General features: G+C 53.6%; 1 protein-coding gene across 4 annotated transcripts; it reads left to right on the top strand.

Annotated features, from left to right (window-relative positions):
• The first annotated feature begins 1,849 nt into the window (after window positions 1-1,849).
• Window positions 1,850-26,888, top strand: AAAS (aladin WD repeat nucleoporin). Of its 4 annotated transcripts, none has more exons than XM_039514755.1 (19): window positions 1,850-1,980; window positions 3,136-3,271; window positions 5,254-5,381; window positions 6,598-6,653; window positions 8,281-8,372; window positions 9,512-9,554; window positions 10,024-10,037; window positions 10,192-10,238; window positions 10,768-10,866; window positions 13,875-14,018; window positions 14,350-14,470; window positions 16,549-16,673; window positions 17,356-17,416; window positions 18,658-18,748; window positions 19,533-19,626; window positions 20,320-20,387; window positions 23,084-23,165; window positions 24,268-24,352; window positions 25,019-26,888. In XM_039514755.1, exons 2-19 carry the CDS (start codon window positions 3,149-3,151, stop codon window positions 25,163-25,165), a joined length of 1,620 nt encoding a protein of 539 aa, XP_039370689.1. In that variant the 5' UTR covers window positions 1,850-1,980; window positions 3,136-3,148; the 3' UTR covers window positions 25,166-26,888. The 4 variants fall into 4 exon arrangements, with proteins under 4 accessions (XP_039370689.1, XP_039370688.1, XP_039370691.1 ...); XM_039514754.1 differs by lacking the exon at window positions 1,850-1,980 and adding an exon at window positions 2,567-2,685; XM_039514756.1 differs by lacking the exon at window positions 1,850-1,980 and adding an exon at window positions 2,723-2,742.
• Window positions 26,889-27,723: the final 835 nt, after the last annotated feature.

Below are 27,723 nucleotides of genomic sequence, written 5' to 3'. Positions count from 1 at the left end.
TAACTTCTGTGGCCACTAACCCCCCCCTCACCCCGCCCCCAAAGATAAATAGAATAAAAGTGAGCTAAAAATGGGAGGGAAAGAAAATAGAACCCCAAAGAGGGGCTGGGATCCTTCCAAACCCGAGAGGCTGGGATTCGGGAGGGAATGCGAGCATGAAGGAGACACACAGACGGACACACATGCACAGAATGACACTCACACACACACAGAGGGAGAGGCAGACACAGGCGCACCGACAGACGGAGCTAGGCAGCAGGATATACGCACAGAAAGACAGACAGAGGGACACACAGAGAGATACAGACAGACACAAATGGCAACGATAGATGCACACACACAGAGGCAGATGGATTTGCATATACAGAGACATGCACACACCCATAGAAAGACACATACAGGCACATACCTGTGCATACATATAGACAGGTACAGGCACACACAGACAGACATAGCAGAACAGCCAGCTAGATGGACACGCACATCAGACAGACACACACACACATCTTACAGCCCCGTGGAAGGAATGTGTCAGTTGTGAGGAGAAATGAAACAAATCTGCTGAAAAGAGGAAAAGCTGGGGGGAGTCATGTGTGTGTGTGTGAGAGAGAGAGACAGAGAGCATAGAGCCATGTGGGTGAGTGTGTCTCGCAGGCACTGGTGTGTGTATGCACGGGTGTGGAAGGGAATAGGAGGCATGCATGTATAGGAGGATACATGGGGATTTGATGGGTGTGTGTTTACGAGGGGATGTGGGGCTTGGCGGGAGGTGGTTGTATAGAAAGGTGTCTGTCTGTGTGTGGCTTTGTGTGAACAATCCTTCTAGCCAGCTGCCTACAAGCTCCCCCATTATCCCCTTGCCCCCCCATACAGCTGGATGCACCCACACACTCCTGTACATCCTCCCCCCATCAAATACACCCCCCCATGTGCAGATCACTCTGCACACACACACAATGCCACATGCCCACCAACATGGCTGTCTCCCTCATGCACCGTCAGCCTCCCTCATAGCATTGCTGGGCTCCCAGTTAGACAAGCCCTTGGGTTGTTAACATGCAAAAAGCCTGGCTACTGGGGTGTCACGGCTGCAGGCGCTCAGCAGTGGCCTGTGCCCTTGCAAGGGGGAGAGATTTCTCACCACACGTGGGCAAACTAGGTGACACATCCCACCCAGCACAGCCTTAACTCTGACTCCATCACAGTGGACCTGGGAACAGCCTGGTCTTAAGGAAACCTGCCATTTAACCTCTGCCCACCCCAATGTCAAGGCAGGACTTCCAGCTACCCCACCCCCGTGGTCTGCACAGCACTTGCTGCTGGTTGGTTGGCAGAGATCACAGTGGACTATCTATGCTAGGGATTTGTAAGACTCTCCATTACCATAGTGACTCGGTGCACCACAGCCTTAGTGTATTTCTCTTCACAACTCCCCTGTGAGGCAGGCCGGTGCTATTATTCCCTTTGTACAGATGGGGAAACTGAGGCACGTAGTGGCTAAGTGACTTTCCCAAGACCACACAAGAAGTCTGTGGCAGAGCAGGGACTTGACCCTAGCGCTCCCACGTCTGAAGCTAGTGCCTGGAACTGCTAGAGCATGTCAAGGAGAGGTAGGGTGCTGCGATCACCCAAAGGGCTGGGCTCAAATGGGGCAGCCTTAAGGTAGTTGGCTAATGTCCCCTTAACGCGGCCGTGCTTCTGCTTTTCCAGCATTTGAGTTTGGCCAATTAAACGCATGCTCTAGAAGGGCAACCATTAACAGAGAGAATGCAAATGCTTTGGGGCAGGGACTGACTCTTCGCTCTATGCCTGTACAGAGCCTCCGCCGCCTTGCCCTGGCCGTAACACTGCCTCTTCCCTGGTTTCACAGCATTTGGGGAATTAAAGCCAGGATTTCCAAAACTGCACAGTGGGAATCGGGCATCCGGATCCACCAAGCAGCTCTGCAAATCTCAGCCTAAGGGCCCCTGCTCCAGACAGGTGTGATGAGCACAGGGTGGAGCTGAGAGTGAGACCCCGGCTGCCCCATGCAGGGCTGGGGGTGGGGTGTTTGCATGCTCACGGCCTGGCCCTTATGTCGTTTTCTAAAAGTGGGTGGTAAGGGGGGCATGACCGAGGGGCACCTGGGGGAGTGAATAACTGGGAGCCATGGGGGGAGTGTTCTGGGAACCCCTCTCAGAGCCCCCCAGCTATCAGCTCCCCCCTACTCCTGCCCCGCAGGCCGTCTGTTTGGGGGGCCAGAGGAGGAGGGGAGCTAGAGAGAGATGGAGCAGGGGACAGGGAGAAATGGAGGGGGAGAGGGGAAATGGAGGGGATGAAGGGGGACAGGGAAGGAGGGAGATAGGGGGAAATGGAGGGGGGAGAGGGGCAGGGGGTGGGGGAAATAGAGGGGATGGAGGGGAAGAGGGATGGAAGATGAGGCATGAAGGGCATGTTTATGCACAGAGCTGCTTAGGGGCGGGCTAGGGGCCAGACACCGAGCTGGGGGGTGGGCAGCAGCGGGGAGCTGGAGGCTCAGGCCGAAATGCGGTCGCGGCCCCTTTAATTGCCGGGCCGCTGCTCTCCAGCTCCCAGCCGGCCCCAGCGAGCTGCCGGGAGGCGGCGAGCGCGGGTTGAGCGGCGTGTCCTGAGCGGGCTTCCGTCGGGCTCTGAACCGGGCCCGGGAAAAGCAGGGGCTGGTGCCGGGTAACGCCGGAGGGGCCGGCGGCCTCCCCCGGGGGCTGGGTGGGGGCAGGAATGGGGGTGACTGGGGCGCCCTGTTCCAGCGCGGCCTTCCCCGCCCCTAGGGCCGGCGGGGGGCTCCGGGGACACGTGCCCCTCTGCTGGGGCCCGGCGGGGAGCCGGGGGTGAAAGGGGGCTGGGGCCCCTGGCCCGGCGGGGGAGCCGGGGTGAAAGGGGGCTGGGGGCCCCTGGCTCTGCCCTGGCCCGGCGGGGGGCCCCTTGGGGCACGTGTCCCCCTGACTTTGGCTCTGGGCCCTGTGGGGGGGGGGAGACGAGGTGGTGAGTGTGGGGCCCCCCGGGGTATGGGGCCCCCCGGGCCTGCGGTGGGAAGGGGGCCCTGGAGATGGGCTTGAACGGGCCCCCGGCCGAGGGGCCGCGCTTCCCCTCTCTGACCCGGCCCTGCCTTCTCCCCAGGACCCGCGGCAGGATGTGCTCCCTGGCGCTGTTCCCGCCCCCGCCTGCCCCCGGAGATGTCACCCTGTACGAATTCAACAACGCGCTGGTCTCCGGCCACATCTACGAGAAGCTCCCGCTCGCTTTCCAAGACCAGGCGAGTGCCGCCCTCCCCGAGGGGCCAGCTGGGGTCTCCTCCTCTCCCAGGGCCGTCTCAAGCACATGTTCCACCAGCTGCTTCTTGGAGACTCTGTCCCTCCGGGGTGGGCCTGCTCTCCCCAGGGGCAGGTGAACCAGAAGGAGATCAGTGGACTGAACCCATCTGCTGCTCCAGACCAATGGGCGGCCTGGCCTCTTTCACCGGGAGAGCTTGTGGCTGTTTTGTGGTGGAGCAGGACCATAACCCGGCAGAGCTTTGGAGCTCCATGGACGAGCTGGGGTTTCAGTAGATTGGAACAGCAGGGAGCATTCACCACACCAGCTAAGAAGAAGGGGAGCAGCCTGGGGAAATGCTCCTTACTCAAGCTGTGGAGGGATGGGCATTTGTACTTTCTTCCAGGTCCCCCTTACTTTAACCCCTGAGCAGGAGACATTGTTGTCCCTGAAGGATTTTAATGCATGGAAGAGGGAACTGCCAATCTTAACCCCTCAGAACCAGTGGTCCCCAACCTTTTTGTCTGGCGGCTGCCAGACGAAGGACCGTGGCAGTGGTCGCGCATCTGCCAAAATGCCGCCGAAATTCGGTGGCGACGCCTCTCGATGATGCCGCTTGTCAGCGGCGAGAGGCGTTGCTGCCGAAATGCCGCCGAAATTTGGCGGCATTTCGGCAGGTGCTCGACCGCCGGCCAGGACGCGGGCGTATTTAGATTCCCCCACGGGCGCCATGGCACCTGCGGGCACTGCCTTGGGAACCCCTGCTCAGAACCATATTGTGTCACTATTTCCTTGTACTCCCCCATCCATCTTTTTGTGTCCACCTTTGTCTCTTTCCTTATACTTAGATTTTAAGCTTTTTGGGACAGGGACTGTCTTTGTTCTGTGTTCACAAGTTATCTAGCAGAGCGAGGTCCGTGTCCCTAAGTGCATGTCCTCAACCAGCTTCCTTCATTCTTGAAGATGAGGGAGACTTTGGCTTCTGGCAGTTTCCATCTAGCACCCAATTCACAAATGGGGGGGGGGCACCCACCAAAACTTCAAAACCTTTTAAAATTAATCAACATTTTGACAATATGTAGCAGCCGCTTTGCCTCCTGGCCCAGTTTCTTTCTGTTTCCTTTCCTATGTGACCTTCTCCTTTTCAGGAATCATAGTTAGTTGCCTCCCAACTGCTTATTTCCTCACCTGTAGCTATAATTATGGTGTCTGCTTAGCTGGCAATGGAAGCTGGTTTCTGATGAACCAGTTGTGATCAACTAGCACTCGTATTGTTAATATGTTCTCCTAGCATATTGCTTACAGCAAGTTGAGAATATACCCTTTAGCTCAGGTTGCGCATTACTTAGAGGATCAGCGCCATCTTTTTGATCTGTGTTTGTATAGCGCTGAATGCACCGGGGTCTTGGTTAATGACTGGGGTTCCAATACAAATAAGATTCAACCTCTTCTCTTCTTCCTCAGATATAGGTGCATTTAGAATATCTGGCAGGTGCCACTCTGCCAGTCCTGGAGACTGGCTCTTTGTTTATGCACAGAGCAAATACAGTCGGGCACAACATGGCAAGCGTTCCCTATATGCCACCCCTGCCAGTGTGCCTCAGCCCTGATCTGGTCATTGAACCAGCCTCTTATTTCTTTGCTGAGGTTGCCCACAAGAGGGGTCACTTGGCTGGTGGTTTTTGTGATTATAAATATTTACTCTTTTGTATAATGGCCACAATGTGCCAGATGCCTTGCAGACCTGTGAGAAGGCGTGTTTCCTGGAGCTTACAGACCCTTGAACTGCACTGACCTCCACCAGCTTGTTACATGCAAGTTGCCCAACGATTGGAGAGTGGTAGCAGCTTTCAGATGCTTTTTGGAAATGCTGGCTTGGAAGCGATTGGTTCCGTGTTCTGTTCCCAAACCTCTCAGCCATTGGTCCTCAGATCAAGCCATTTCGCTAGGGTCTGTTTGATTGACTGTTGGTTTTTGTACTTGCAGTTGGCTGATCTGCCTGTCCTAACCATCCCCAAGGAAACTCTGAAAGCTCACAGCCGGCTGGAGCATAGCACAAAACCCGCCTTCATCCACCACCAGGAGACCCTCTGGAAGAGATGTCTCAATGCCTGGTGAGCGAGTGTGTGCATGCTCTGAACAGAAAGCAAGGAGGCAGCTGTCACTTACTAAGATTGCAAGCTTTTGGGGGCAGGAACCATCTCTTTAAGTGTTTGTCCAGTGCTTAGCACAGTGAGTCCCTGATCTTTGACTGGGTCCCCCAGGCACTACCATAACACAAATGATAATAATTAAAAATCCGGGGTTGGTGTGTTGGAGACTGAGAGGTGACTGTTCCTCAGATTTCCCTGATTGTGCTGGCTGCCGTTCGGAATTAAAATTGTCTGATTTCGTTTCCCTATGCTGGCCTTTTATAGCAAAGGCCATGCTGCAATTCTCCTTTCATCTCTTGTTTGCAATCAGTGGAAGAAAAGCCTGTGCTGTCTTAAGGGCAGGTACAGTGCTGCTTGAGATGGGAAGGGGTTCTGAACCCTAGGCTTTTCTGCAATTTCCAAGGGTGGGCACATGTTGCTTGGAAACTGGGAAATGAGGTTGGTCTTTTTTTTTTTTTTTGTCCTGAGGTTAACAGGCAGGTCCGTACAGCTGGAAAGCAGGTCATAAGCAAGCCAGGTAGCAGGTTTGCCTGGTATAAACTGACAATTTCCAATAGCTGGGAGGCAAAGGGGTTGCAGGACCAGGTTGGTGGGAGAGAACCAGCAGTTGAAAGGAGGAAGTCAGAGTTGGTGACTTTCTGAGAGAGGAGCTGCAGTAAGGTGAAGCAGAGCGAACAAGGTTGGGTTGCAGGGAAATTGCAGGCAGCTCTGAAAACAACTTGAGGCCCTGTTTAGAGTCTGGCTCCTGGATACTGTGTCCCGTTTGTTCATGCCAGAACGTCTTGCTTCCCTACACGTGGCTACGGAGAGGATATCTCAGTAGGGACGGGCTGTTTCTATAAGGTATGTTACAGTAGTAGCTGAGTGCCTCACTGTTTTTAAGGGATTTATCTCTTTTTTTTTTTCTCTCTCTTTTCTCCTCTACTCCCCCAAGTGAGGCCAGGCAGTGCTGTTATCCCCATTGCACAGATGGGGAACTGAGGCACAGAGAGACTAAGTGATTTGCCCACAGCCACATGGGAAGTATGTGGTGTAGCAGGGAATTGAGCCTGAATCTCCCAAGTCCCATGCTAGCGACCTGCATTGCTGGGGGAAGGGCTACTCCCCACCCCTGCTGTCCAGCTTAAATCTGTAGCCTTGTGATATGTAGGAGACTCATAGAGTTTTCTGTCCACAGGCGCGATGTGGGAATGTGTGGGGTGCTTAACGAGATAGCAAATGCGGAGGAGGCAGGTGAGTCTGACTGTGGCATAAGAGAGCGGCCCTGGCTACGTGTTGTGAAGGAGTTAGGTAGCTGTCTCCTAAATCTTTTCATGCCTTGATCCCTCCATTCCCTTTAGTCTTTAGTCCCTGTCTCCTGGGACTCTGCTGCTTCCTCCTCTCTCCTCTGGCCCCCTTTCTATGTCCCTGCCCTCCTCATCTCCCTGTGGCTCCTCTCTCTGTTACATGAGTTAGTGAGGAAGGGGTTCTAGCGCTGAGCGGGTCAGCTGGAGTTTGTGGGGAAAAGAAGTGGGGACAGGTTTGACTTCTTCTGAAACAGCTGAAGCTTGAAGCTGCCACTCTGTCCTTTCTTCTCTGTCAGTGCCTAGAGTCACTGTAGGACATAGAGGGAGCTGCTGCTGCCACAGCAACAAAAGCTTAAAGCAAAACCTATCTGTTCACCTGACAGAGGGGAAATAAAACCCAACTGGTATCATCCACTGCATGGACCCTGAAATAACAACCCGACCCGTAACGAGAGAGCAGCAGGAGACTTGTACAGACACCTCCTGTCTGATGCTGTCTCTGGGGGGGGTGCTGTTGGATTGTGCCAGCTCAGTGCTACTCCCAGGGACACTAGGCTAATGATGTCTGGTTACGGTTGTGCTTAAAATCACATTTTCAGAGTTACATGCCGAGCCTATTAACTACAGGTGACATGTTGCTTTCAAATGAACATCCACAGCCATAGAACACCATAGTGTCTCCCACCCTGAAGGATCCCAAATCAGCTCTGTGTAGGAATTGCTCCCCGGGAATAGCTGAGTAAATGACCTAGAGATTGCCTTGCTGGTTAGCCCAGTGGTGGGCCTGGTTCTGTATCTTGTTCCCAACAGTGGCCAGGAGCAGATGCTTCAGACAGAGGTGCAAGAAATCCTCTATGGGATACCTTGCCCCCCAGGGAAAGTTTCTTCCTGACTCCTACTAGGTAGAAGTTGGCTTAATCCCGGAAGCAGGAGGGTTTAGATCCCTGTCAAAACACCTGGGCTTTGGTGGTGCTGTTTTCAGTCCTTACTATTGTAACTCTGGTGGTTATTTGTAGAAACATCTAATCCGTCTTTGAATCTTGCCAGCTCTCCACCTCAGAGACATATTGTGGCAGAGTTTTCCACATGCTTTCCCCCCCGCCCACACAGTTAGCATCTCCTTTCTGATTCTGAGTGTCCGTTTTAAATTTGCCGTCTTTCACTTTTGTTAAATCAATAAATCCCTCGCTGTGCACCTCACTCTCCACAATTCCCTTCTGATTTCAGTGGACTCATAGCACTTCCCTGGGGTTTCCCGTGCTGTCCGTTGCCAAAGTTTGGCCTGTACCCCCTGACTGCTGGGTGCTACCTTTCACCCCGAGGTGTCTGTATTTCTGTGGCACTTTGGGATCCTTTGGGCAAGGCCAGAGCTACAGAAATAGATGGGATTATTTATTAAATCCGATAATGGTCCATGAGATGCAGACAATTCATGTGACAGCCCTTAAATTTCTGGGTTAACTCTAGTCTGTGCATCCTTCTTCAGTCCTGGCTTGGAAAATCACGATTCCAGAAGGATCGACGACCCTCTTCTCTTTTCCTTCCCATTCTTATATCCCTCTCTTTCTTCCTAGATCTCCAATGGATGAAAACAGGATCACGCTGGGCTTTGGCTCTGTGCCACTGGGTCTCCTCTCTCCACGGCTCCCTGTTTCCCCATTTGTCAGTGAGTGCTGTGAAGAATGAATCTGTCCCTAACTATTACTGAGGCCTGGACTGCACTAGGAAATTACCTTGGTATAACTATGTTGCTCAGGGGGGGTGAAAAATCCAGCCCCCTGAGCGATGCAGTTAAACTGACGTAACCCCCGGTGTAGACCCTGTCGACCGAGCTACCTCCTCTTGGGAAGGTGGCGTACCTGTGCAGACAGGAGAACCCCTCCCGTTGGTGTAGTCACTGAAGCAGCTGCGTTGCTGCAGCGTTGTAAGTGCAGCCAAGTCCTGAGTGGAATGGCAATGCTGGCAGATGCGGCACATCTTGCGATGGTGGCGGTTTGTGCACTGCATGGGGGTGGAGGGTCTGTATGTTTCCCTGACCCCGCAGCTCAATCTCTAACAGGGTGCAACATCGGACCTGCTGGGCAGGAATATAAGTGTCGTTCGCCCTCTTATTGCAATTAAACTAGGTGGCCTCACGTCCATTTGTGGGCTGGGTCCATCCCATTGCCCTCCAGCAGCATGAGAGGTACAATACAGGCATCAAAAACGATGCTTTGAACTTGCAGCAAAGGGCTTTACTTAGGTGGGTTGGTATCATTATAGGTGGGGGAAACTGAAGCAGAGAGAGGGCAAGTAGCTGGTGCCTACGGAGCGTAGTGAGTCAGTGGGAATAAGAACCCAAGTTGCCTGATTCTCAGCCCAGTCCACAAGGCCACAGCTGCCTCGCGGATCCCCTCAACACACAGAAAACTCAGAAGTCCCCAGTCTCTGAATTCATTGCAAGAGGCGAATGATCATAACTGATCAAAGACCAATCAGTGCAGACATCCTGCCACTCAGAGGCTGGCAAATACCTCAGGCAGAATCAGTCTGGTAACTGGCATTTTGGCCTACAGTGTGTTTCGTTACAAAGAGTGTCACGTCCCAGTTCACGTGTTCAAATTCAGCACTGACTACAAACGTGGGGCAACCTCAGAGTAATTAAACTAGCAGGATCTGCAAGTTGAGAAGCAGAGTGATGCAGTGAACAGAGTACTGGACTGGGACTTGGCGAGCAGGGTTCTGTTCCTGGCTCTCACTCACCTGCTTGGCCAAGTCACTGACCCACCCCATGCCTCTGTTTCCCCCACCCCTTTGTCTATTTAGATTGCAAGTTATTTAGAGTATCTGCGTATGGAACCCCAAATTCAGCTGACTACTGTAATAAAATAATTAATAGTAAATTGCCATTTAAAACTCAAGGCAGTTAAAAATCTCCTTTGTTTATAGTGGCTTGGATTTCCAAAAGGACCTAAGGGAGTTAGGCACTCAACCTTGTTGAAAATCAGTTTATGCCCCTCTGCAAATCCGAGCTATGATGTATTGCTCTAATGCTGGCTTGGTTGGGCACTCTGGGTCTGCCTACACTGCACTCAGGAGGTGTGACTGCAGCAAATGTAGTGTGCTTAGCTAGTTCAAAACTAGCTTGAGTAACAATAGCAGTGAAGCTGCAGATGTAAGCCCCATGTCCTGCTGCTGTTTGTCTGTGCGCTGCTGTCATACCTCCCAATTGCAGTGTAGACACAATCTCTGAATGTTCTTTCTGTCTGGAGAAGGAGAGCAACAGGGTACTGAAAAGCAAGGGTTAAATATGGCAGAATATTCCAGAAGAACGGTTGAGGGTGTGTATGAGGTGGGTGAAATGCGAAAACCACTTAACTGATAACCGTAACGCCAATCAGCTTCTTGTGGCTCTGATACCCACTCCACAGGCAGCTGCTGCCTTCTCTGTGCGATTTGCCAGATCTGCCACTGACGTGTTACTTCTTTTTCCATCTGTCCTTAAGCTGTGCAGTGAAGACATGATTGCAGAGTTCTCCCAGGCGGTGGACTGGTAAGTTCTGCACACTGAGGCTCTGCAATGTGTGTGTATCTAGCTCTATGAGGAAGGACAGTGCTATTATCGATGGGGAACCGAGGAACAGGGAGACTAAGTCACCTGCCCACGCTCATGTGGCAGAGCAAGGAACTGAACCCAGGTTTTCCGAGTCCTAGGCTAGCACCCATCCTTCCTCCCTAATGCATACGTACAGCACTGCTGAAATCCAGCTACCTCTGGGGGGGTTGCACATTGCACTGCGTAACGGTGGGGGAGTAGTGAGACCTTTTTTTTTTTTGCTAGGGACCATAGCGCCCCTTAGACAAACTGAATTCTCAAAGGTTACTCCTCTTGGTAAGGATGAAAGTTTGAGGAGACCTTGCTGGGGTTTGAACCTGTGTTTTGAACCCGATGCTTCGTCTTTTCTAATCCATCCCTTACTGTCTTTGCTATCGGGCAATCCTGTTTTGCATCTCAGCCTTTCAGACCCTTGTGGCTGTGTAACGCAGTGTGATCCCTTCTCTCTTGCTCATTGTTTTTCCAGGGCTGGCTGCTCCATCCGGGCTTTTGCCTGGCACCCTCACACCAGCAAGTTTGCGGTGGCCCTTTTGGACGACTCCATCCGAGTTTACAACACAAACAGGTGAGGCGCGTCGGGTTGCTCGTGCTGCCACTGGCGGAGTAAAGACCTACTGGGGCGGCAAAGCTTGTGTGATGGTGAGGGCTCAATGCAGTGAGGTACGGACACCTCCACTGCTGCTACAAAGACCTCTATGTATCCCCGTTCTTGGGGTCTGGGAGCCTGAGCCACAAGCTCCTGGAAACGACACTCCTCAGAGGCCGCCTGAGCAGTGCTTTGCTGGCCGAGCTTGGGAAAGGGAGGTGTGCAGCTTCAGTTGTCTCCAGTCCTTCCCTCCTGCCGTACCTTGCAGGGACAGGAATCTGGAGCGGTGTCTGAGTCTGCCTTGGTCAGATACCTCTTGGCAGGGTCACACCCAGAGCCCATGGGACAATGAGGGCTCTGCAGGAGCCTTCCTGCTGCAGGAGTCCCCGTGCACAAAGGCTGCAGCCCCAGGGGCTCCAGGCAGGGTCCAGACAGGCTGTTGTCTGCTCCTGAACCCTTGACTCAGGGTTCTAAGCTGACTCTCGTGCTCTTGCCAGTGCACACGAAGACTGAGGTTGGTTTCAAGTTTGTTGTGGGCCCCATGGAAGCTGCCAACTGCTGTCCTCAGCGAGAGGGGAGTCTGCGTCCTGTGTTGTGGACCTCTGTAGCAGCGCAGTTGTTGTCAGACCCTTCTCTAGTTCAGCAGGTCAGGTTCCTAGAATTACACTGTTGGCGCGAGGCCGTTCTGCGGTGAAGCCTGGTAGGACCTTGGTGGCTGCAGCCAGTGTCTTTGTTCTGAGCATGAGGCTAAGGAGATTCCCAAGGAAGTTCCCTTCTTCCCTCTCAGGTGCCTTCAGGCCTCCAGGCTCCTTACACAGCCTACAGAGCCCGTATGCCCTGCCTGGATTCGCAGGGAGAGAAGGTGGTGCCCTGGAGTAGTTCCTCAGCACCAAGCGTTCAAGGCAGCTCCAGTGAAGGCAGCACTTCAGCTCTGGGTTTCTTGGCACCAGATGCCACCATTACAAATGCTTCTCCAGTATGTCCCAAAGACTCTGCATCCCCTCCTCCCCTCTGATTCCCTGAGCTAGCCAGTCCTTCCATCACACGCACGTCTTCAGCTCTTGGCAGGTTCTTTGTGTTCCCAGAATTTCTCACTCTGTAGCAGAAGTTCTTATCGGACGTTTAGTAAAATCTCCGGATCCTGCGGCGAGCCGGTTTTCTCTCCGTTTTCCCCCCCTGTTGATCCAGGCCATCCCACTGGAAGGAAAACAGCACTCGCTGTGCATAGTGAGGAAAGGTGGAATGACACTGCAGCTGGGTGACGTCCGCTGTCAGCAAGGCCTGGCCTTTGAGTGTTAGTGACAGGAGCCAGAGTGTCAGATAAGTGGCTGAGCAGAAAACTCCCCAGCTTGGGGTCCAGACCAGTCCTGTTACTGAGGATGCCCCATGGGGGTCCTTCTCCCAGCTCCTCATACAAACCTTTCCTCTGAGCACCTGTACAAGGGGCGTGTTGGGGCCCAGCACTGACCCCATGTTCCCTGGAGAGAGGTATGTTCCCGCAGTCTCTTGAAGCCAGCATAGCTCCTCTGGCACGGAGGCCTCCTTCAGCCCAAGGCCCAGAATTGCTAATAGCGCACCTATCGCCTTGCCAAACTAAGCAGCAGCTGTCAGTAAGGGCTGATCCAGTCGTCTTCAGGTTAACACTTACGAAATCCCTATTTCCCTATTCACGTCACTAGGTGGCTGGGCTAAGCAGTAGGAGAGCAGCGCTCGTCTCATGTGCAGCCTGGAATTTGTCTCTCCTCCCATGTGATGGCTCAGCAGGCAGAGCTGGTTCAGACTGTCTCCTGCTGGCCTGCGAGAGGCTTAGTTAAGGGAGATCTCTCGCTTTTCCCCCTTGGGCATCCATTGAATTTCGTCTCTCCTGCAGGTCTCCCCACTCTCCAAGTGGGTCCCAGCTGGCAAGTAAAGGCATCCTTAAAAGAAGACTCTCCCAGCTCATTCTGAAATGCTGCCGGCTTTCCCCTTCACAGGCTGCATCCCCCGGCTGGACTTTCATGCCAGCAAGTGCCAAATCACACCCATTAACTGCTGGGACTAGGCTGCAGGCAGCACCGGGCATGCCCCCTGAACAATCTAGGTGCGCTGCCATCTTTCTGTCCTCTTGAGTCTCTGAATGTTGCAGCTCTACCACCCTGGGTTGTGATCTTGTCAGGTTCCCCCAGGCTTAGCAGTGTCAGGGCCTGGTCATTACTTCAGGGGACTCCCCCAAATTAAACCCAACGTCTTGCTGGAAGTGGGATTGGCGATTCAGTAAACCTACACTGCACTCAGTCAGTTGTGACCTGGCGTGGTGCTAGGGGACGCTGTTTTTTCAGCTTCGGTATAAAACTGAGCTTCTGGGGGATCTGTGAATTGGCCGCAGGTAGTTAGAACTTTTCCCAAGGATTAGTGTGTTCTGGTCAAATTCGGCCGTGTCCCGCCTGCTTTAAACCCCCCTGGTATTCTCTACCTCCCGCACTGAGCTGGTGTGCAGTGCTATGACACAGCTGCTGCGTTCCTCCCACCCAAGGGGGGGCCATATTTCAGTGGCATGTGTACGGGCTTTGGGATCATTTCTTTCTCTTCGGTTATACCCATTACCGCAATACCTGAGTGCCTCATAATCTACAACGTGTTTACTTTCAGAACCCTCCTGTGAGGCAGGGCAGTGCTATTCTACCTAGTGACGGAGGCACAGAGACCAAGTGTCTTGCCCAAGATCCCACAGGAAGCCTGTGTCAGAACAGGGAATCGAACCTGTGTCTCTAGAGTCCAGGTGGTGCCCTAACCCCTAGGACATCCTTCCTCTCCATTTAGGACAAAAGGTGCTAAAGAAATAGAAGATTGTGTTCGGTCTCGTAGAACTATGCTGTATGCACATCCCAGGCAGAGTGTCTGGAGCCGATGACTGGGCAGAGGCAGATACCAGAGGTGCCAGTTACCTTGCTGCTGCTGTGAATGCTGCCTTTGTTTCTCCCGTCACACCCCTCTCTCCTCTCTTGCAGCGCGACGGTCCCCATCCTGAAACACCGTTTGCAGAGGACTGTGGCCTCGATGGCGTGGAAGCCGCTCTGTGCATCCATCCTCGCCGTGGCATGCCAGAGCTGTGTCTTGCTTTGGCACTTGGATCCTACTTCCCTTTCCACCAGGTAACCAGCCACCTGGAGACATGGTCGTGCCCCTGTGGTCGCTTCCCATGTTGCCAGCATCTCTCTGCCGGCAAGGAGGCTGCCAATAAAGCCTGGGCCAGAATCCCATGTGTCTAGCGTAGTTCTAGCACACCCGTCACCTGGGCGAGCAGAGCAGCATGCTGTCATGAAGAGCCCAATTCAGTGGTGTTTGGATCAAAGCCACCTACCCTGACACAGACGGATGTGGCTACATGTCCCCTAGAAATTAGCAGCTGCTTCCAGCCTCCCTGGAACATGTCATAGCAGTTTGGGCCCTATTAGCAAGGTCTCTCTCTCTCCTCTCTTTCAGGCCTTCGTCTGGCTGCGCCCAGGTGCTTGCCTACCCCGGTCACAGTCCCGTCACCAGCCTGGCTTGGGCCCCCAGTGGAGAGATGCTGCTCTCGGCCTCGCCTGTTGATACGGCCATGCTTGTGAGTAAGGAGGGGCCTCCTACGTTTCTCTCTGCCTGTGGCCTCCTGTCGTGCGGGGAGTCTCTACTACTCAGTGCTGGATGGAACAGCAAGACCCGCCGAACTCTCAATCACATGCCCTAGGAGACGAGTGTGGCTGTTTCCAAGGGTTTCCGCTAGTAACTAGCACTAATAACTGTGCGTCTAGTTCAGGGGTGGCCAATCTGTGGCTCTGGAGCCGCATGCGGCTCTTCAGTAGTTAATATGCAGCTCCTTGCATAGGTGCTGACTCCGGGGCTGGAGCTACGGGTGCCAGCTGCTCAACCCCAGGCCTTGCGCCCACTCTGCCCCTTCTCTCCCCCTCCCCTGAGCCTGCTGCATCCTTGCTCCTCCCCCCTCCATCGCCAAGCCTCCCGTACACTGCGAAACAGCACAGGGAAGGAGGGGGAGGTGCTGATTGGCAGGGCTGCCGGCGGGCAGGAGGTGCTGCTGACGTATTACTGTGGCTCTTTGGCAATGTACATCGGTAAATTCCGGCTCCTTCTCAGGCTCAGGTTGGCCACCCCTGCTCTAGCTGGTCATCTCCAAGGTTTGAACCTGCGATGTCTGGATCTAAAAGAAGGGGTTTCTACTGCCTGGCCTACAAATCCGACTCCGCTAAGTAGGAGGCAGTAGTGGGCTTACATCTCTGCGGCCTGGCCACTAGAGAGGGACAAGGATCTATATATATATATATATATATATATATACTAATGTCACATGAGCATTATTCCCTAGAACAGTGGTGCTCAAGGTAGCCTCATACAGCTGGTGGGCTGCAGAGGACTGGAAGGAACCTCCTGGGTCCTCAAGTCCCATCTCCTGCCATCACAGGCAACCGTTTGCCAGAGATCTGTTGAAAGCCTGCTGGCGACATCGCTGCCTTTTAGTTCCCAGCTGCCAAACTCCATGAAAACAGCTAAAAATACGTTAAATTGGGTCCTGATCTTACTCTTCCATGTACTTGCCACAAGGAGGCTGTGTGATGGAGAATGGGATGGAAGGGGGCCTCTGCACTCACGTCCGGGAGACAGTCTCCGTATTAAGATGGGGACCGGGCTTTGAGAATCTGAGCTCCCCGCTCTAGACTGGCCTCGGTTTATAGAGACCCTGAGATGGAGTCCAAGATTGCACAGATGGCGATAGCGTTGCTGCAGGCCTGGGTTCGATTCCACCCAGCTCAGTTTTGCAGCAGTCGGCCACCTCTATTCAGAAACCTCGCGCTGCAGCAGCAGGGAGCTGCAGGTCAGGAATGAGCTCGGTCAGTAAGTTTTCTAGGGCCCAGATCAGGGATGTGGGGGCAGTGGCAGTGCTGCTGCGAGGCATGGGGGGCAGGGAACCTGACGGGAATAGCAGGACGGTGGGTCAGGGTTAAGGGCCATTGGCAGCATTTTGTGTGGGAGGTGCTTAGTACTTGGAATAGCAAAGGGGCTATGGGTCAGGATTGAGCTGCGCTGGGCAAAGAGCGTGTGCCTGGCTCAAGCTAGCCCTGTCTGTGAGTAATATCTGGACACCCTGATAGAATTTTAGGTCCAAAACCTCGCGGCCTGGGGGCAGCCTGTCTGCTGCTGTGAAGAAGCCCCAGGTTCAATTTCTAGATTCTGCGGCTTGCTTCCTGGGCCGGCAGGACCTGGGTGGTTTGGAGGCAGCGTGCTTGAGCTTCGGGATGAGGCGAGCTGTGTGCCTGTGATCTTGTGCCACCAAAGTTCATTCCTGATGCCCAAATCCACTGTGTGTGATTCGCAACTTCCAGAGAGGTTGTAGAGAGCTGCAGTCTCTGACATGACCAGAGGGACTAAAATACTGCTCTGACCGGGGGGGAAACCATTTCCTCCTTGATGTGCTGCAAGGCTGAGGCCTCTACTGACACTGTGACGGCTTAATATTGAAAAGCGTGGCCGGTGTCTGTCATGCTCTTCCTGGCATAGCAAGAGCCTGCCTGGAAGATAGCGAGCAGAGGTGCACAGATCCTTTCCAATTCCCAGCTGTTTATGGATTGGAGGGAGACAGACTTGTTTTTCCAGTATGTTACCCTCATCCCCCCTTCTCTCCTTCTCCAGGTGTGGGATGTGTCCACGGAAAACTGTGTCCCGCTGCAGTGGTTTGGAGGGGGTGGAGTCACTTACCTTGCTTGGTCACCTGATGGCAGCAAGGTGCTAGCAACCACACCCTCAGCAGTGTTCAGGTGAGGATGAGGAGTGCTGGGACCCGTGAGAGCATGATCTAGTGGTTAGAGCATGGGACTGGGAGTCAGGACTCATGGGTTCGGTTCCCACCTTTGGACTGGGGCAAGTCACCTTCTGTGTCTGCACCTTGATCTGTAAAATGGAGAGGATGTTATGGACCCATCTTAGGGGGGTTGTCAGTCTTCATCTGTGAAGTGCCTTGAGACGTGGGGGTGAAAGATAACAGAAGTTCTTCAGTCTTCTGCTGCAGGCAGGTGGCATCTGGGTGACGGCATCTCCAAGCCCTCCATCACTGCAGGTTTTCTGGCTTCAGAGTCCCATGGCTTTGCTGTATCTGTCTGTCCCTCCCCAACCAGTAACGTCTTCCCCTCGCCTAGCTCCTGCCATCCAAGGGGCTCCAAAATGCTCTAACTTTAGCAGAGCCTCACACTCCTCAAGGAAGCAGCTGTTCTGTGGCTTAGTTAGTCAGAGGCAGAATCCAGGAGTTAGCACACCCCAAACGCCGGAGAAGACCATGTTGTCTGCCTGCTGATGGCAGTTGTTTGGTCCCTCTCAGAGAAGCAGAACTGGATTAAGCTTATCTCTCAGTGATCTTGGGTCTAACACAAGAATTGAAATGGAGATGCTGGAAATACAGTGAGTCTGCGCTTTCATTCACCCTGACCTTTGGGTCTCTTCCAGGGTTTGGGAAGCTCAAATGTGGACGTGTGAGCGGTGGCCCACCATCAAGGGGCGCTGCCAGGTATGTGGGGTGGAGGGTTGTTCCTGATTCCGCGCTGGTGAAGGGGAAAGCACTGAGTGGATTGCTCTTGTGAAGGTTAAAGGACAAACAGCTGAACTGTGAGGTCCTTCCCCCACCTCACTGCCCTGCTACGTACCAGGTACACAGGCGCAAATGCAGTGAGTTGCCCTGCCTTGACCATCACCCTCTTGTGGGGTGAGACTAGCTCTCTGCTTTGTTCTCCAGATGGGCTGGGCCCTTCCTGATGCAAAACGGGGAATTTGATCCAAATTGGGGTAGTGGTTTTTTTGTGCAGACTCCCATCCTCTAGGGTAAGAACAGATAAGACCCATCAACCTCCAGCCCCCTGCCGTCACAGGCAACCCCTTGGCAGAGGTCTGTGGAGAGCCTGCTGGGGACATGGCTGCCTCTCCTTGCTTCCAGCTCTGAAGCTCCATGAAGTCAGCTAAAAACGCATTCACTGCAGGGCCGCCCTGGGGCAAAGCTGGGGAACTGCGGCGCTTGTACGCACCCGGCGGCGGTCTGGGTCTTTGGCGGCATTTCAGTGGCGGGGGGCCCTTCAGTCGTTCCGCGTCTTCGGCAGCACTGAAGGCCCCTCCGCCACCGAAATGCCACCGAAGATCCGGACCGCCGCCGGGCCAGGGCTCACGGGGCTCCTGTGGGGCCTGGGGCAAATTGCCCCACTTGCCCCCCTCCTCTGAGCTGCCCTGATTCACAGAAAAAACCCTTGAGCTGGATCACAGCGGCATAAGACCAGTGCTTCATCCCCAGCACCCCAGACTTTACCTCTGTCACATGATGGAGACGTCCCTTGTTCCTGCGTTGGGGTGGAGAAACTTTTTTCCTTACATGAGGGTCAAACGAAGGCCTCGATCTGTGCTCATTAAATACCCCAATTCTGATCCAAAGCACCCTGAGATATCAGCCCCAGGGTCCTGGCTGAATTCCACTCTCCCTACCTAAACTCCCCCTGCAGTGCGAGTTGGCTGCTGGATTCTCCTTCCTTCCCTGTTCAGCAGCTGCTGAGTTAAATACAGAGGTGTCTGCGTTACAGTGGTGGGCAAATGATGCCATATGGGTTGAGCACTTAAAAGCTGAGTTAGCCACACGACTTCCATGACTGTTAAGGGGAAGCTGGGTGGCTAGCTCCCTAGTTAGCTCTGAGGATAACAGGTGCCCTGTTTGTTGTTGCAAGTCATTCTCGTGGTCTGGTTTTAAACGCGTGCCTTTCCTTCCCGCAGACAGGGTGCTGGAGCCCGGACGGCAGCCGACTGCTCTTTACGGTCCTGGGGGAGTCGGTCATTTACTCCTTGTCCTTCTCCGAGTACAGTGGTGAGTGTGTTACACTTTGCAAGAGGAGAGAGCTGATTCCACCAAATTGTTGTCTGATTCCTATAGCCCCACTGGCCTCCCGGACACTTTCTAACCAGAGCTTTGCCTTCTTCCTGTGTGCTCTTGTTAATTTCCTGCTGGTCTGGCGAGCGCATCCTGGGTGCTGACTGTGAAACACACCAACCACAATACAGCAACCAAAGCCAGTGTTTGGGCTCATCTTTCATTGTGTTTCCTCTCCCCCGCCTTAATGCAGCCCATTGTGCCATAACATCCTGTAGTGCTACGTGTCCGAGGCACACTCCAGTGGGGGGACAGAACTCTGTGAATTTCACAGTGCTTGTAGCTCTGAGTTATTGGTCATTAGCCCAGTGGGGGCAGATTTTCAGAGGTACAAAGGGGAGTTAAGTGTCCAACTGCTATGGACTTTCAAAGGGAATTGGGCACCTAATTCCTCTCTGAAACTGTGAAAATCTCCCCTTCGTAGTCTAAACCACAATGCAGCTGCTTCTGGGGTGGAGCAAGGATTCTTTTCAACAGTGCACAGCAACATATGCAGTGGCTTAGGGCAGGAAACGGAGAAGAATCCTGCATCCAAGCCAAAGTGCAGGGGCAATTTAGGGGGGCAGAACGGAACGACCCGTCATGGGATTTGGTCAGGACATGGGGGCCGACACAGCCGCAACAAGCTGATTCCGCTGATCCACGTTGTTCCACACGGCTCGGCAACTTTAGCTACTAGCTGAGTGGCAGAATTCACCTGTCTTGGTCTCTTCCATTCCAGGCGAGATGCAAGGGCAAGTAGGAGGATCAAAAACGGCTTCTATTGTGGCCGACCTGTCCGAGACCACCTTCGAAACGCTGTATGGGGAGGAGAGGTGAGCAAAGGGCAGCTGGCCCTGCTACAGGGCTGCGGTGGGCAGAGCAAGCGGGGGGGACGGTGCCGCAGCCGCAGATTCAAACCCTGAATGGAAGATGCAGGTGCCGATGCCTTAAAATAGCCCCTGTTACTCGTGATACTTAGAGCTGTGGGGGGTGTATGGGGCATCACTCAGTGCTGCACGACATGTTTCTCTCCCAATCTCTCTTGTGGGTGATTTCAATGGTAGCTCGATATCATTGCCCAGAACCTGGTGTAAAACAGGCAGGCCCTTTTCTCTCTCTTCCCAGGTTCTTCTCTCTTCACCCATGATCTCAGTCACACCCCCAGCAATCCTAGGTGACTGCAATTCTGGGTAATCCCTGAGGTGGGACATGGTTGCATGTAGCAGACGAACTAAGCTGAGCTCAGGTGACATGTGTCACTTGTGACTTCGTCCGAAGGAGTCCCAAGCCAAGGCTAAGGGTGGAAGACTGGTGTGTATCCCAGTTGTTACTCTGTCCCCATAGGACAGAAATTCTGTGATGCAAAAGGCAGCTTGGAACAGGGTTCGCTTGGTAAGGAAACGGTGTGTGTAGGGCGTGGGCTTCTTCCAAGCCCATCTAGCGAGCGAGATGGCACGCGGGGTTCCTGGCAGCTGAGCCTGGCTCACATTGAAGCTGCTGTCTCATGCCCGCTGTGTCGATTTCAGGATCGGAGGGGAAGTGCACTCCATGGTCTGGGACCCCAGCGGCGAGAGGCTCGCGGCTCTCATCCGAGGTAAAACCTTAAGCCCTTCAACCCCCTCGCCCCCAAGCGACCTTGGCTTGTGTAAGTTGGTTCCCCCACCCCATGTGAGGTTAACCAGGGAGAGGGAGCTGCATCATGCGGAAGGGGAAGGGAGGTGCAGCTAGCTCCAGCTGAGAGAAGAGGGAGGTCTCCTCTCACTCCAGAGCTGATTCTTGCCTGAATAGCCTCTTCCCCGTCTGCGTTAAATGGCTGTTCCTGCCCCCTACTCGCAGGCCAGGAATAGGGTGGGCTTCACCCTGCCACTGGGTCTCAGCCTTCACCTTCTTCACATGAGCCTGTAAACTCTCTGGAGCAGGGAGCCGCGTGTTCATACAACGCTCAGATGGGGCCCTGCTTCTGAGCTGCTATAACAATAACCAGAGGGGTAACCGGGGAATGTTCTGTTGCTGCCATTAGACCTACAGCCTAGAGGCCATTCCCAACCCACTGAACCATCCAGTCCCCTGATCTCATGCAGAGAAGTCCTGTGTGCTGCGTAGGAAGCTCAGGCTGCTACTGTGCCACTGCTGCTGCAGCGCTTGCAGTTGCAGCACCCTGGCTCAGGCCAGCAGTGCACGCTTGCAGCATTGCACATTTGCAGCATTTGCAGCGCTTGGGCAGCTATGAGCAGCTATCAGCATGGCAGCAACGCGTTGGCACAAGTGTGTGCAGGGGGTGTGGTGTGGGTGGTGGGGGTGGGGTGAGGAACTGGGTTTTGGAACTGACACTGGCAAATCAGAAAAAAAAAAAAAAACCAAATTTTTTAACCCCAACTGTTAACTGCATCCAACATGCATCTTCCCCCTCTGCCCCCCCCCCCCCCTCTCCTGTTTCAAGCAAACTCCAGCCCCTGTGAACCCCTCCTTTCTTCTCTTTCTCCTCTGCTGGTCAATCAAAGCACCCCTGTGAAACCCCTGGAGGAGGAGGAGGATTTGATTGTTTTGATCAGATTGATCACAGCAAACAGGAGCTGATAAGAAGCTTAGAGCAGCTCAGCTAAGCAACAGAGACAGGAGGTTCACAACAAAACAAAGAGAGGCTGCATAACAAAACAAAGGGAGTAATTTAGTTAAAGCATTCTGGGATACACCCTTTATACCCTGGAGGCCAATAACAGCTGGGTGTGTGGGCCACTGATGACATGACCATGCAGCACCAGCGCTGAATAATCCTTATTCCCATGCTGAGTGAGGAGCCAGCGCTGCAGCCAGGAGTTGCAGCTGGAAGTGCTGCCCCAGGTGTGTGGCCACTTACTAATTGCAGTGCTGGAAAGCCTCCACCAGCGCTGCAACTCGCAAGTGTAGCCATACCCTCAGTGGAAGAGGAGTAGCTGCAAAACCAGGGCCAGTCAGGCCGCATGGTACAGTGACAAGCCATGACTGGCACCCTGTGCTATGCCACCCCCCAGCTTACTACAGTGGCCCAGGAGTGAGAGCAGGTGTGTCCTGCATGCATCCAAGCATATAAAACTGCATGCTTGAGAGAGTTAAAATAATCTGCATTTTAAAGCAGCAAGCGGGAGGCTGCTGGGATTCTCTTCAGAGGCTGGTTGTAAATGAGCCACCTTTGTTATTCAGAGAGCAGGAACCCAATGGGATATCTCTGTACCAGCCCCCTCAGACAGCTCGTGCATCTCCAAAGTGGGCTGTCAGGAATGTGGACAAACTGTGGTGTCATTCCTGCCCACAGCGAAAGGTTGGCCTGGCAGGGGAGTTTCCCCGCACCTTGGCCTGAGGGCACTTTTCATCCCTTTATACCACTTGAGCAGTGTCAAGTGGCCTTAGGAAGCTGCCTCCCCCAGCTTGCTGTGTAAAGCTGCTGATAAACTAGGAAGAACACACACATTCCCCCCCCCCCCCCCCCGCCCGTTGTTCAGTTGTAGGCGTCTTAGGGTGGGATTTTCAAAAGTGGAGCGAGAGGATGGTGCAGTGGTTAGAGCCCCAGCCTGGGACTGAGGGAACCCAGGTTCAATTCCCTGCTCTAAGGACTCCCTTGGGGAACCTAGTGTGTCGTGGTTCCTCCTCTGCCCAGTGGGGATAATGTCTCGTGGCAGGGAGCAGGGATAAATAGATAAAGACTGTATCTGAGCACCCCCACAATGGTAACGAGGGCCAGATAAGTACCATAGATTCCCCACTTCCACCATAGCATCTGAGCACCCCCCCAATTTTTACTGTATTTACCCTCACAACACCCCTGTGAAGAAGGGCATGCCCATTATTCCCATCTTATGGGCAGGGAACTGAGGCACAGAGACCAAGTGACTGGGCTGAAGTAACCCAGGAAGCTTGTGGCAGAGCAGGGCTTGAACCCGGGTCTCCCAAGTCCTAGGCTAGAACCACTCTTGGCTTTCTCTGATTCAGCACCTAGCGCAGAGTACAAGACCCACTGGCTTTTGATCACTTAAGTGCGGTTGAAAACCCCACCCTGCGCATTGCCTGTCCCAGTCACTGGTCAATAACATTCTGATGAAAGTGAGGCTTTCTGGCTCTGATCCAGTGCAGAGAAAGGGGATCCGGTTAGCGTCCGGGCCACAGGGATAACGGTACAGGTGAAGTGAAGCTCATTAATGAAGAATCACCCCAGATTCCTGCTGGGACCTGCTGACAAAATAGCCATTTCCTGGGCACCACTCGTGTCTGAAAACTGGCCGACGTCTTGTTCACTTGCTTTTTTCCTCTTTGCAGGGAATCCTGAAACCCCTGAAAGCAGGACGATCATTGCTGTGTTTCGTACCCGCAATAGCCCCGTGTTCGAACTCCTGCCATGGTGCGTACTGGTGACTTAAGGAGTAGCCCTCAATGCCATAGGATTAAAGGCAGCAGAGGGACCATTCTGGTCAGTTAGTCTGACCTCCTGCAGAACACAAGCCAGAGAATTTCACCCAGTAACTCCTACGTCAAGCCCAGAGTGAGGTCATGTCCTTTAGAAAGATGCATCCAAGCTTGGCGTGATACTGGAGAGGGTGCTGGGTTCTTGGTGCCATTCCCTCTGAATCGGCACTGAGCTACCACCCAGAGGTGGTGCTAGGGTGGACTGTGTCCCCACGGGGTGCTGCCTTTCAAGGGAGTCATAAAACAGGGATCCTGACTGGCTGGGCCTTAAAGATCCATGATGCTGGGGTGAGATCAGGGAGTGGCCTCTGGCGTCCTGGTTGAATTCGAGCTTGTGTAATTCCATTCTGCCTTGTGGTCCTGAGCACCTTCCGTTGGCACTAGTCACTGAGGACACATTGCAGGATCAAGCCCTAAATTTCCCCTCATTGGATGTTGCATTCTGTGGTTCCTGCCCTAAACTCTCAAGGAAATGTGAATGTGCTGTGTTGTGCCCCAGAAGTGACTGCATCCCTGCCATCCTGGTCCTTTTTCCTGCTGGCAGGGTGGCTTCCACTGAGTTCCTATTTTAAAATCAAAACAAAAAACCCTCTTTGCAAGACGGGGAATAAGAGAGAGACCCATAAGAGTAACAACCCCCTCTCCACATCACCAATCCATACAGCCCATTAAGGCCCCAAAGCACCGTGACACATCTGTGCAGGTGTGGATCTTTCAGACAAGACCATCAAATTCCCAGAACCTGTCCATGCCGCATCAGTGTTAAAGATCCCGTAGCACTGCACAAGGGTCAGGGTAAGGGGATTTGCCCCAGGCTCTAAGGCCCAAATGTCCCTTCTCCCTCTCTGTTTGCTCCCCACCCCAGAGGTGGCTGCACCTTGCTGGTTTGTGAAGCGCTCTGATGGCAGTGTAACAGTGCCTCCGGCAGTGTGAAGGGGTGGGGAAGGGATCCCAGGTCCTGTTGCTCGCAGCCCATCATGGGAGGAGTGAGAGATCAATTGGTCATGAAGTCACTGTGTCCCCTCTCTCTTCCCTAGTGGCTTCTTGCAGGGGGAGCCAGGGGCTGAGCCGCAGCTGATCGCTTTCCATCCCTGCTTTAAGAAAGGGGCCCTCTTGACTGTGGTGAGTGCAGCCTTGTTTTTTGGGATCTCCTGGGGGGTCCCAGCTGAGACACTCTGAAGCTGGAGGCTTTCTAAACACAGTCGTCCTCCCCCCAGCCACTCACCCTCACAGGCCCGCCACGACAGAGGAGCAGGAAAGATCTCCCCAAACCACACGGCTTCAGCGGAGGGGACGGCTCTGCGGCTGCTGGGAATGGGGCTTGAGGGTGCCATTACCCTAACCCTGGATCTGTTAGCATTGAAATGGGGGGAGGCGTCGTTACCAGCCCCCAGGAGGGCCTCAGGGGCCTTGAGATCAGCTGGCACTGAGAGTGGGAGGTGCTGTTATCCTGACACAGCCCCATACGTTGGGTGTCCCTCGGCCTCGAACTGCCAGAAGCTGGGACTGGACGACGGGGGATATATCCCTCAACTCGCCCTGTTCTGTTCGTTCCCTCGGAAGCGCCTGGCACTGGCCACTGTCGGAAGACAGGACACTGGGCTAGATGGGCCTGTGGTCTGACCCAGCCTGGCCGTTCTTAACTCGGGTTCTGTTGGCACTGGGACGTGGGTCTAATTTTCAGCAGAACAGGGATCTAGTTGGCTGGGATTTGGGGGGTGTGGCGCAAGTTCTGTGCTCATGTTTCTCTCTCTCTCTCTCCCCCTGCGCTCCTGGATCCCCCCTCAGTGCTGGTCTACAGGGAGGATCAGCCACATCCCGTTTTTCTTCGTGAGCGCCCAGTTCCCCTGCTTTAGCCCCAGCCCCAGTCCTGTTGTGGTCCTGAGCAGCAGCAGCGCCAGCGTGCGGGAGCAGCCCTTGTTTTCGGAGCTGTGAGGAGCGGAGCGGGGGACCCTGGGGCCGGGCTCCGTTTGAACCCTGCTGGGCCTTTCCTTGTCATGCTACCTGTGCTGTTTAAGGAGTTTCCTTTCGCCCCGCTGCTGGGTAACCACGGTGCTCGCTCCCTCTGATGGTTACTCCACCCCAACACACCCACTGGGGTCAGCTGTGGGGGCAGCATACGCTGGGCCCTGATGGATTGTATCATTTGTCAAGAGAGCCCCGAGCCTGGAAGGGGAGCAGTTTTGTTTGCAGTATAAGGAGCCAGCCCAGGGCGTGAGGCCCTGCTTTGTAAAGCGCTTGGAGCTGTCCGGATTAAAGATCACACTTCCATGCTGGCTCCCATTCTCATGCGCCTCCCAGTGTGACCTGAATGGCACCTGCTCTGCATCCACAGCAGCTCAAGGGCTGCACTTTGGTGTTTGCGCTGGGGTGGCTCAGAGCCCCAGAGCTATTTAATCCCAGGAGCTGCTCCGGGCAGGTTTCCACGGGCCTTTCATCTGCAGCCCCCTGGCCTCAGTAGTGCACTTGGTGACAAACGGGGCAAGTGTTTACAGCTGGAGTCTGTTCTGCTGCGTGGGGGCAGGCGTGACAACTGGGCCAGGGGTCAGGCCTGCTTGGAGCTAGGGGGCCTGTTCCTATTAGGCACTGCTGGAGGGCTTTACAAACAAGTGACCTCTCTGCACCAGGTCAGTATTCTCCCGAGCATAGAGTGGGGCTCTCCAGCCCCCTCTAGTGTCTGGATTACATAGGGGCGTCCGTCACCGCCTGAGTACACTTGGGACTTTCTGTACAGCCAGTGAAGGCTCCGGTTTGGGATCTAAAAGATCCTGGGTTAAATCCCTCACACTGACAACTCTCCCATAGGTGTCATGTTACTTAGAGGTGGGCGAGTGTTGGTGTGGAACCTAAGAGTCCTCCCCATGTGACATTACTTCCTTTCTGTGTGTTGGATTGGGATGCCCTGTTCCTGTTAATGGGAATCTGCTAGGCAGCTCTGAAACATCTCAGTCCACTGTACATAACAGAGCTCTTTCCATGAGATCAGAGAGAATCCTCAGCCCCCAAGCCAGAGTCTCGCATGTCCAGGGCTAGTTCATAGGGGAAGAGGTGGTGTGGAGAGAGAATTCTGAAATTAAAAGAATTAAAGTTTGGTTAAGAAAATGACATAATTTGCTTTATAATTCGTGGCTAGCAGGGAGAAGGCCACAATCAGCAAGTAGAAGAAGGCTGTGAGAATAATTAGTATTACTTGTAGTGTGGGAAGGATGTGTGGTTCCAAAAGTAACTAATGAAATAAGGAGCTGCAGTAACGAGACAAAAACTATCTTAAAAGAAACCAGCGCAAACCTTCCCACGGTTCTGCTGGTAGGCGAGGAGGGGAGAGGAGATAACAAGGGAAGACCTTGGAGGGAGGAAAGTACCAAGGATAAACTGCTTCAAACTCCATTTTTGCTAAAGCTAGTAAGTTAGCTGAAGGGTGCAAAGAGGGTATGAAGGTTCTTTGTCTGACCCAACCTGATCACGCTGAAGCACACCAGGGTGAGATGGTTTCCCCTAGGTCTGGCCCATTTGTAAGTATACTGATCACGTGCTTCTGAATACTTTGTTCCTGTATTGAGTGTCGGGATGGCTTGTTTTTCGACTGTTGGGCATGTTTAGAGCCATTGTATAAAATACCATTGGGTCTTTGGAATTAATAAAGGAATTTATGGTTGAATTACTGTCTCGTGGCCTCCTGTACTAATTTCAAATATTAATAATTCCAATATGGTGGTTCATTTATTTCTATTGCTGTGGTGCCCCGGAGGCTCAGTCAGAGACTGACACCCCACTGTGCAAGGCGCTGTACTAACAGAACAAAAAGTCAGTCCCTGCCTCAAAGAGCTTCCAGTGATGCAGGAGAAACGGGAAAGTGAAACCGACTGGAGTTTTAATTTGAGTGGAGAGCAAGGCAAAAAGTGACCAAGAGTCGTAAAGCATGAAAACCCATCAATGGCCCCATTACTGTGTTATCTGAGCACCTCACAATCTTCATGACTTTATCCTCAGGCAGCCCTGGAGGCAAGTTATCCCCACGGTATGGGCAAGGAACAGCTCCCCTAAGGGGCTCGGGCATGCCAACACCTCCCTTTTAGGCACCTTGCCATCCAGTGGAGTTCATTGCGCTTATTAGCCACCCAGGCATGATGAGAGTTAGGCATGGCAGAGAAGCCACCTAAGCTAGCCAATAGGAAATGCTGGGGTGGCGGGGGTGGGGGGTGGGATGAATCTCCCCACCTCTTTTGTTGAGCATGTTCCATTCTGTATAAACAATTAGTCACTACCCGGACTTGAAGCTGGGTCTCCTGCATCCCAGGTGAGCTCCCGATCCAGCAGGCTGTTGGGTGCTCTGGGGGACTTGCTTAATCTCTCCTGTTTGAAGCTGCTCCACTTTGTATAAATAGTTCAACAGTCCTTGACACAGGTTCAGGCCTCCGCTGCTCCTTCATGCCAAGGCAAATGCCCATAACACCAAGCTATAGAGTCACTCTCGCTTGCTGTGTGTGGCCCAA

The sequence above is a fragment of the Mauremys reevesii genome, linkage group 25 (assembly GCF_016161935.1).
Source record: "Mauremys reevesii isolate NIE-2019 linkage group 25, ASM1616193v1, whole genome shotgun sequence".
In the NCBI taxonomy this organism is placed as follows: domain Eukaryota; kingdom Metazoa; phylum Chordata; order Testudines; family Geoemydidae; genus Mauremys; species Mauremys reevesii.
The sequence above is the reverse complement of the archived record's forward strand: the minus strand, read 5'-3'. Positions and strand labels throughout refer to the sequence as shown.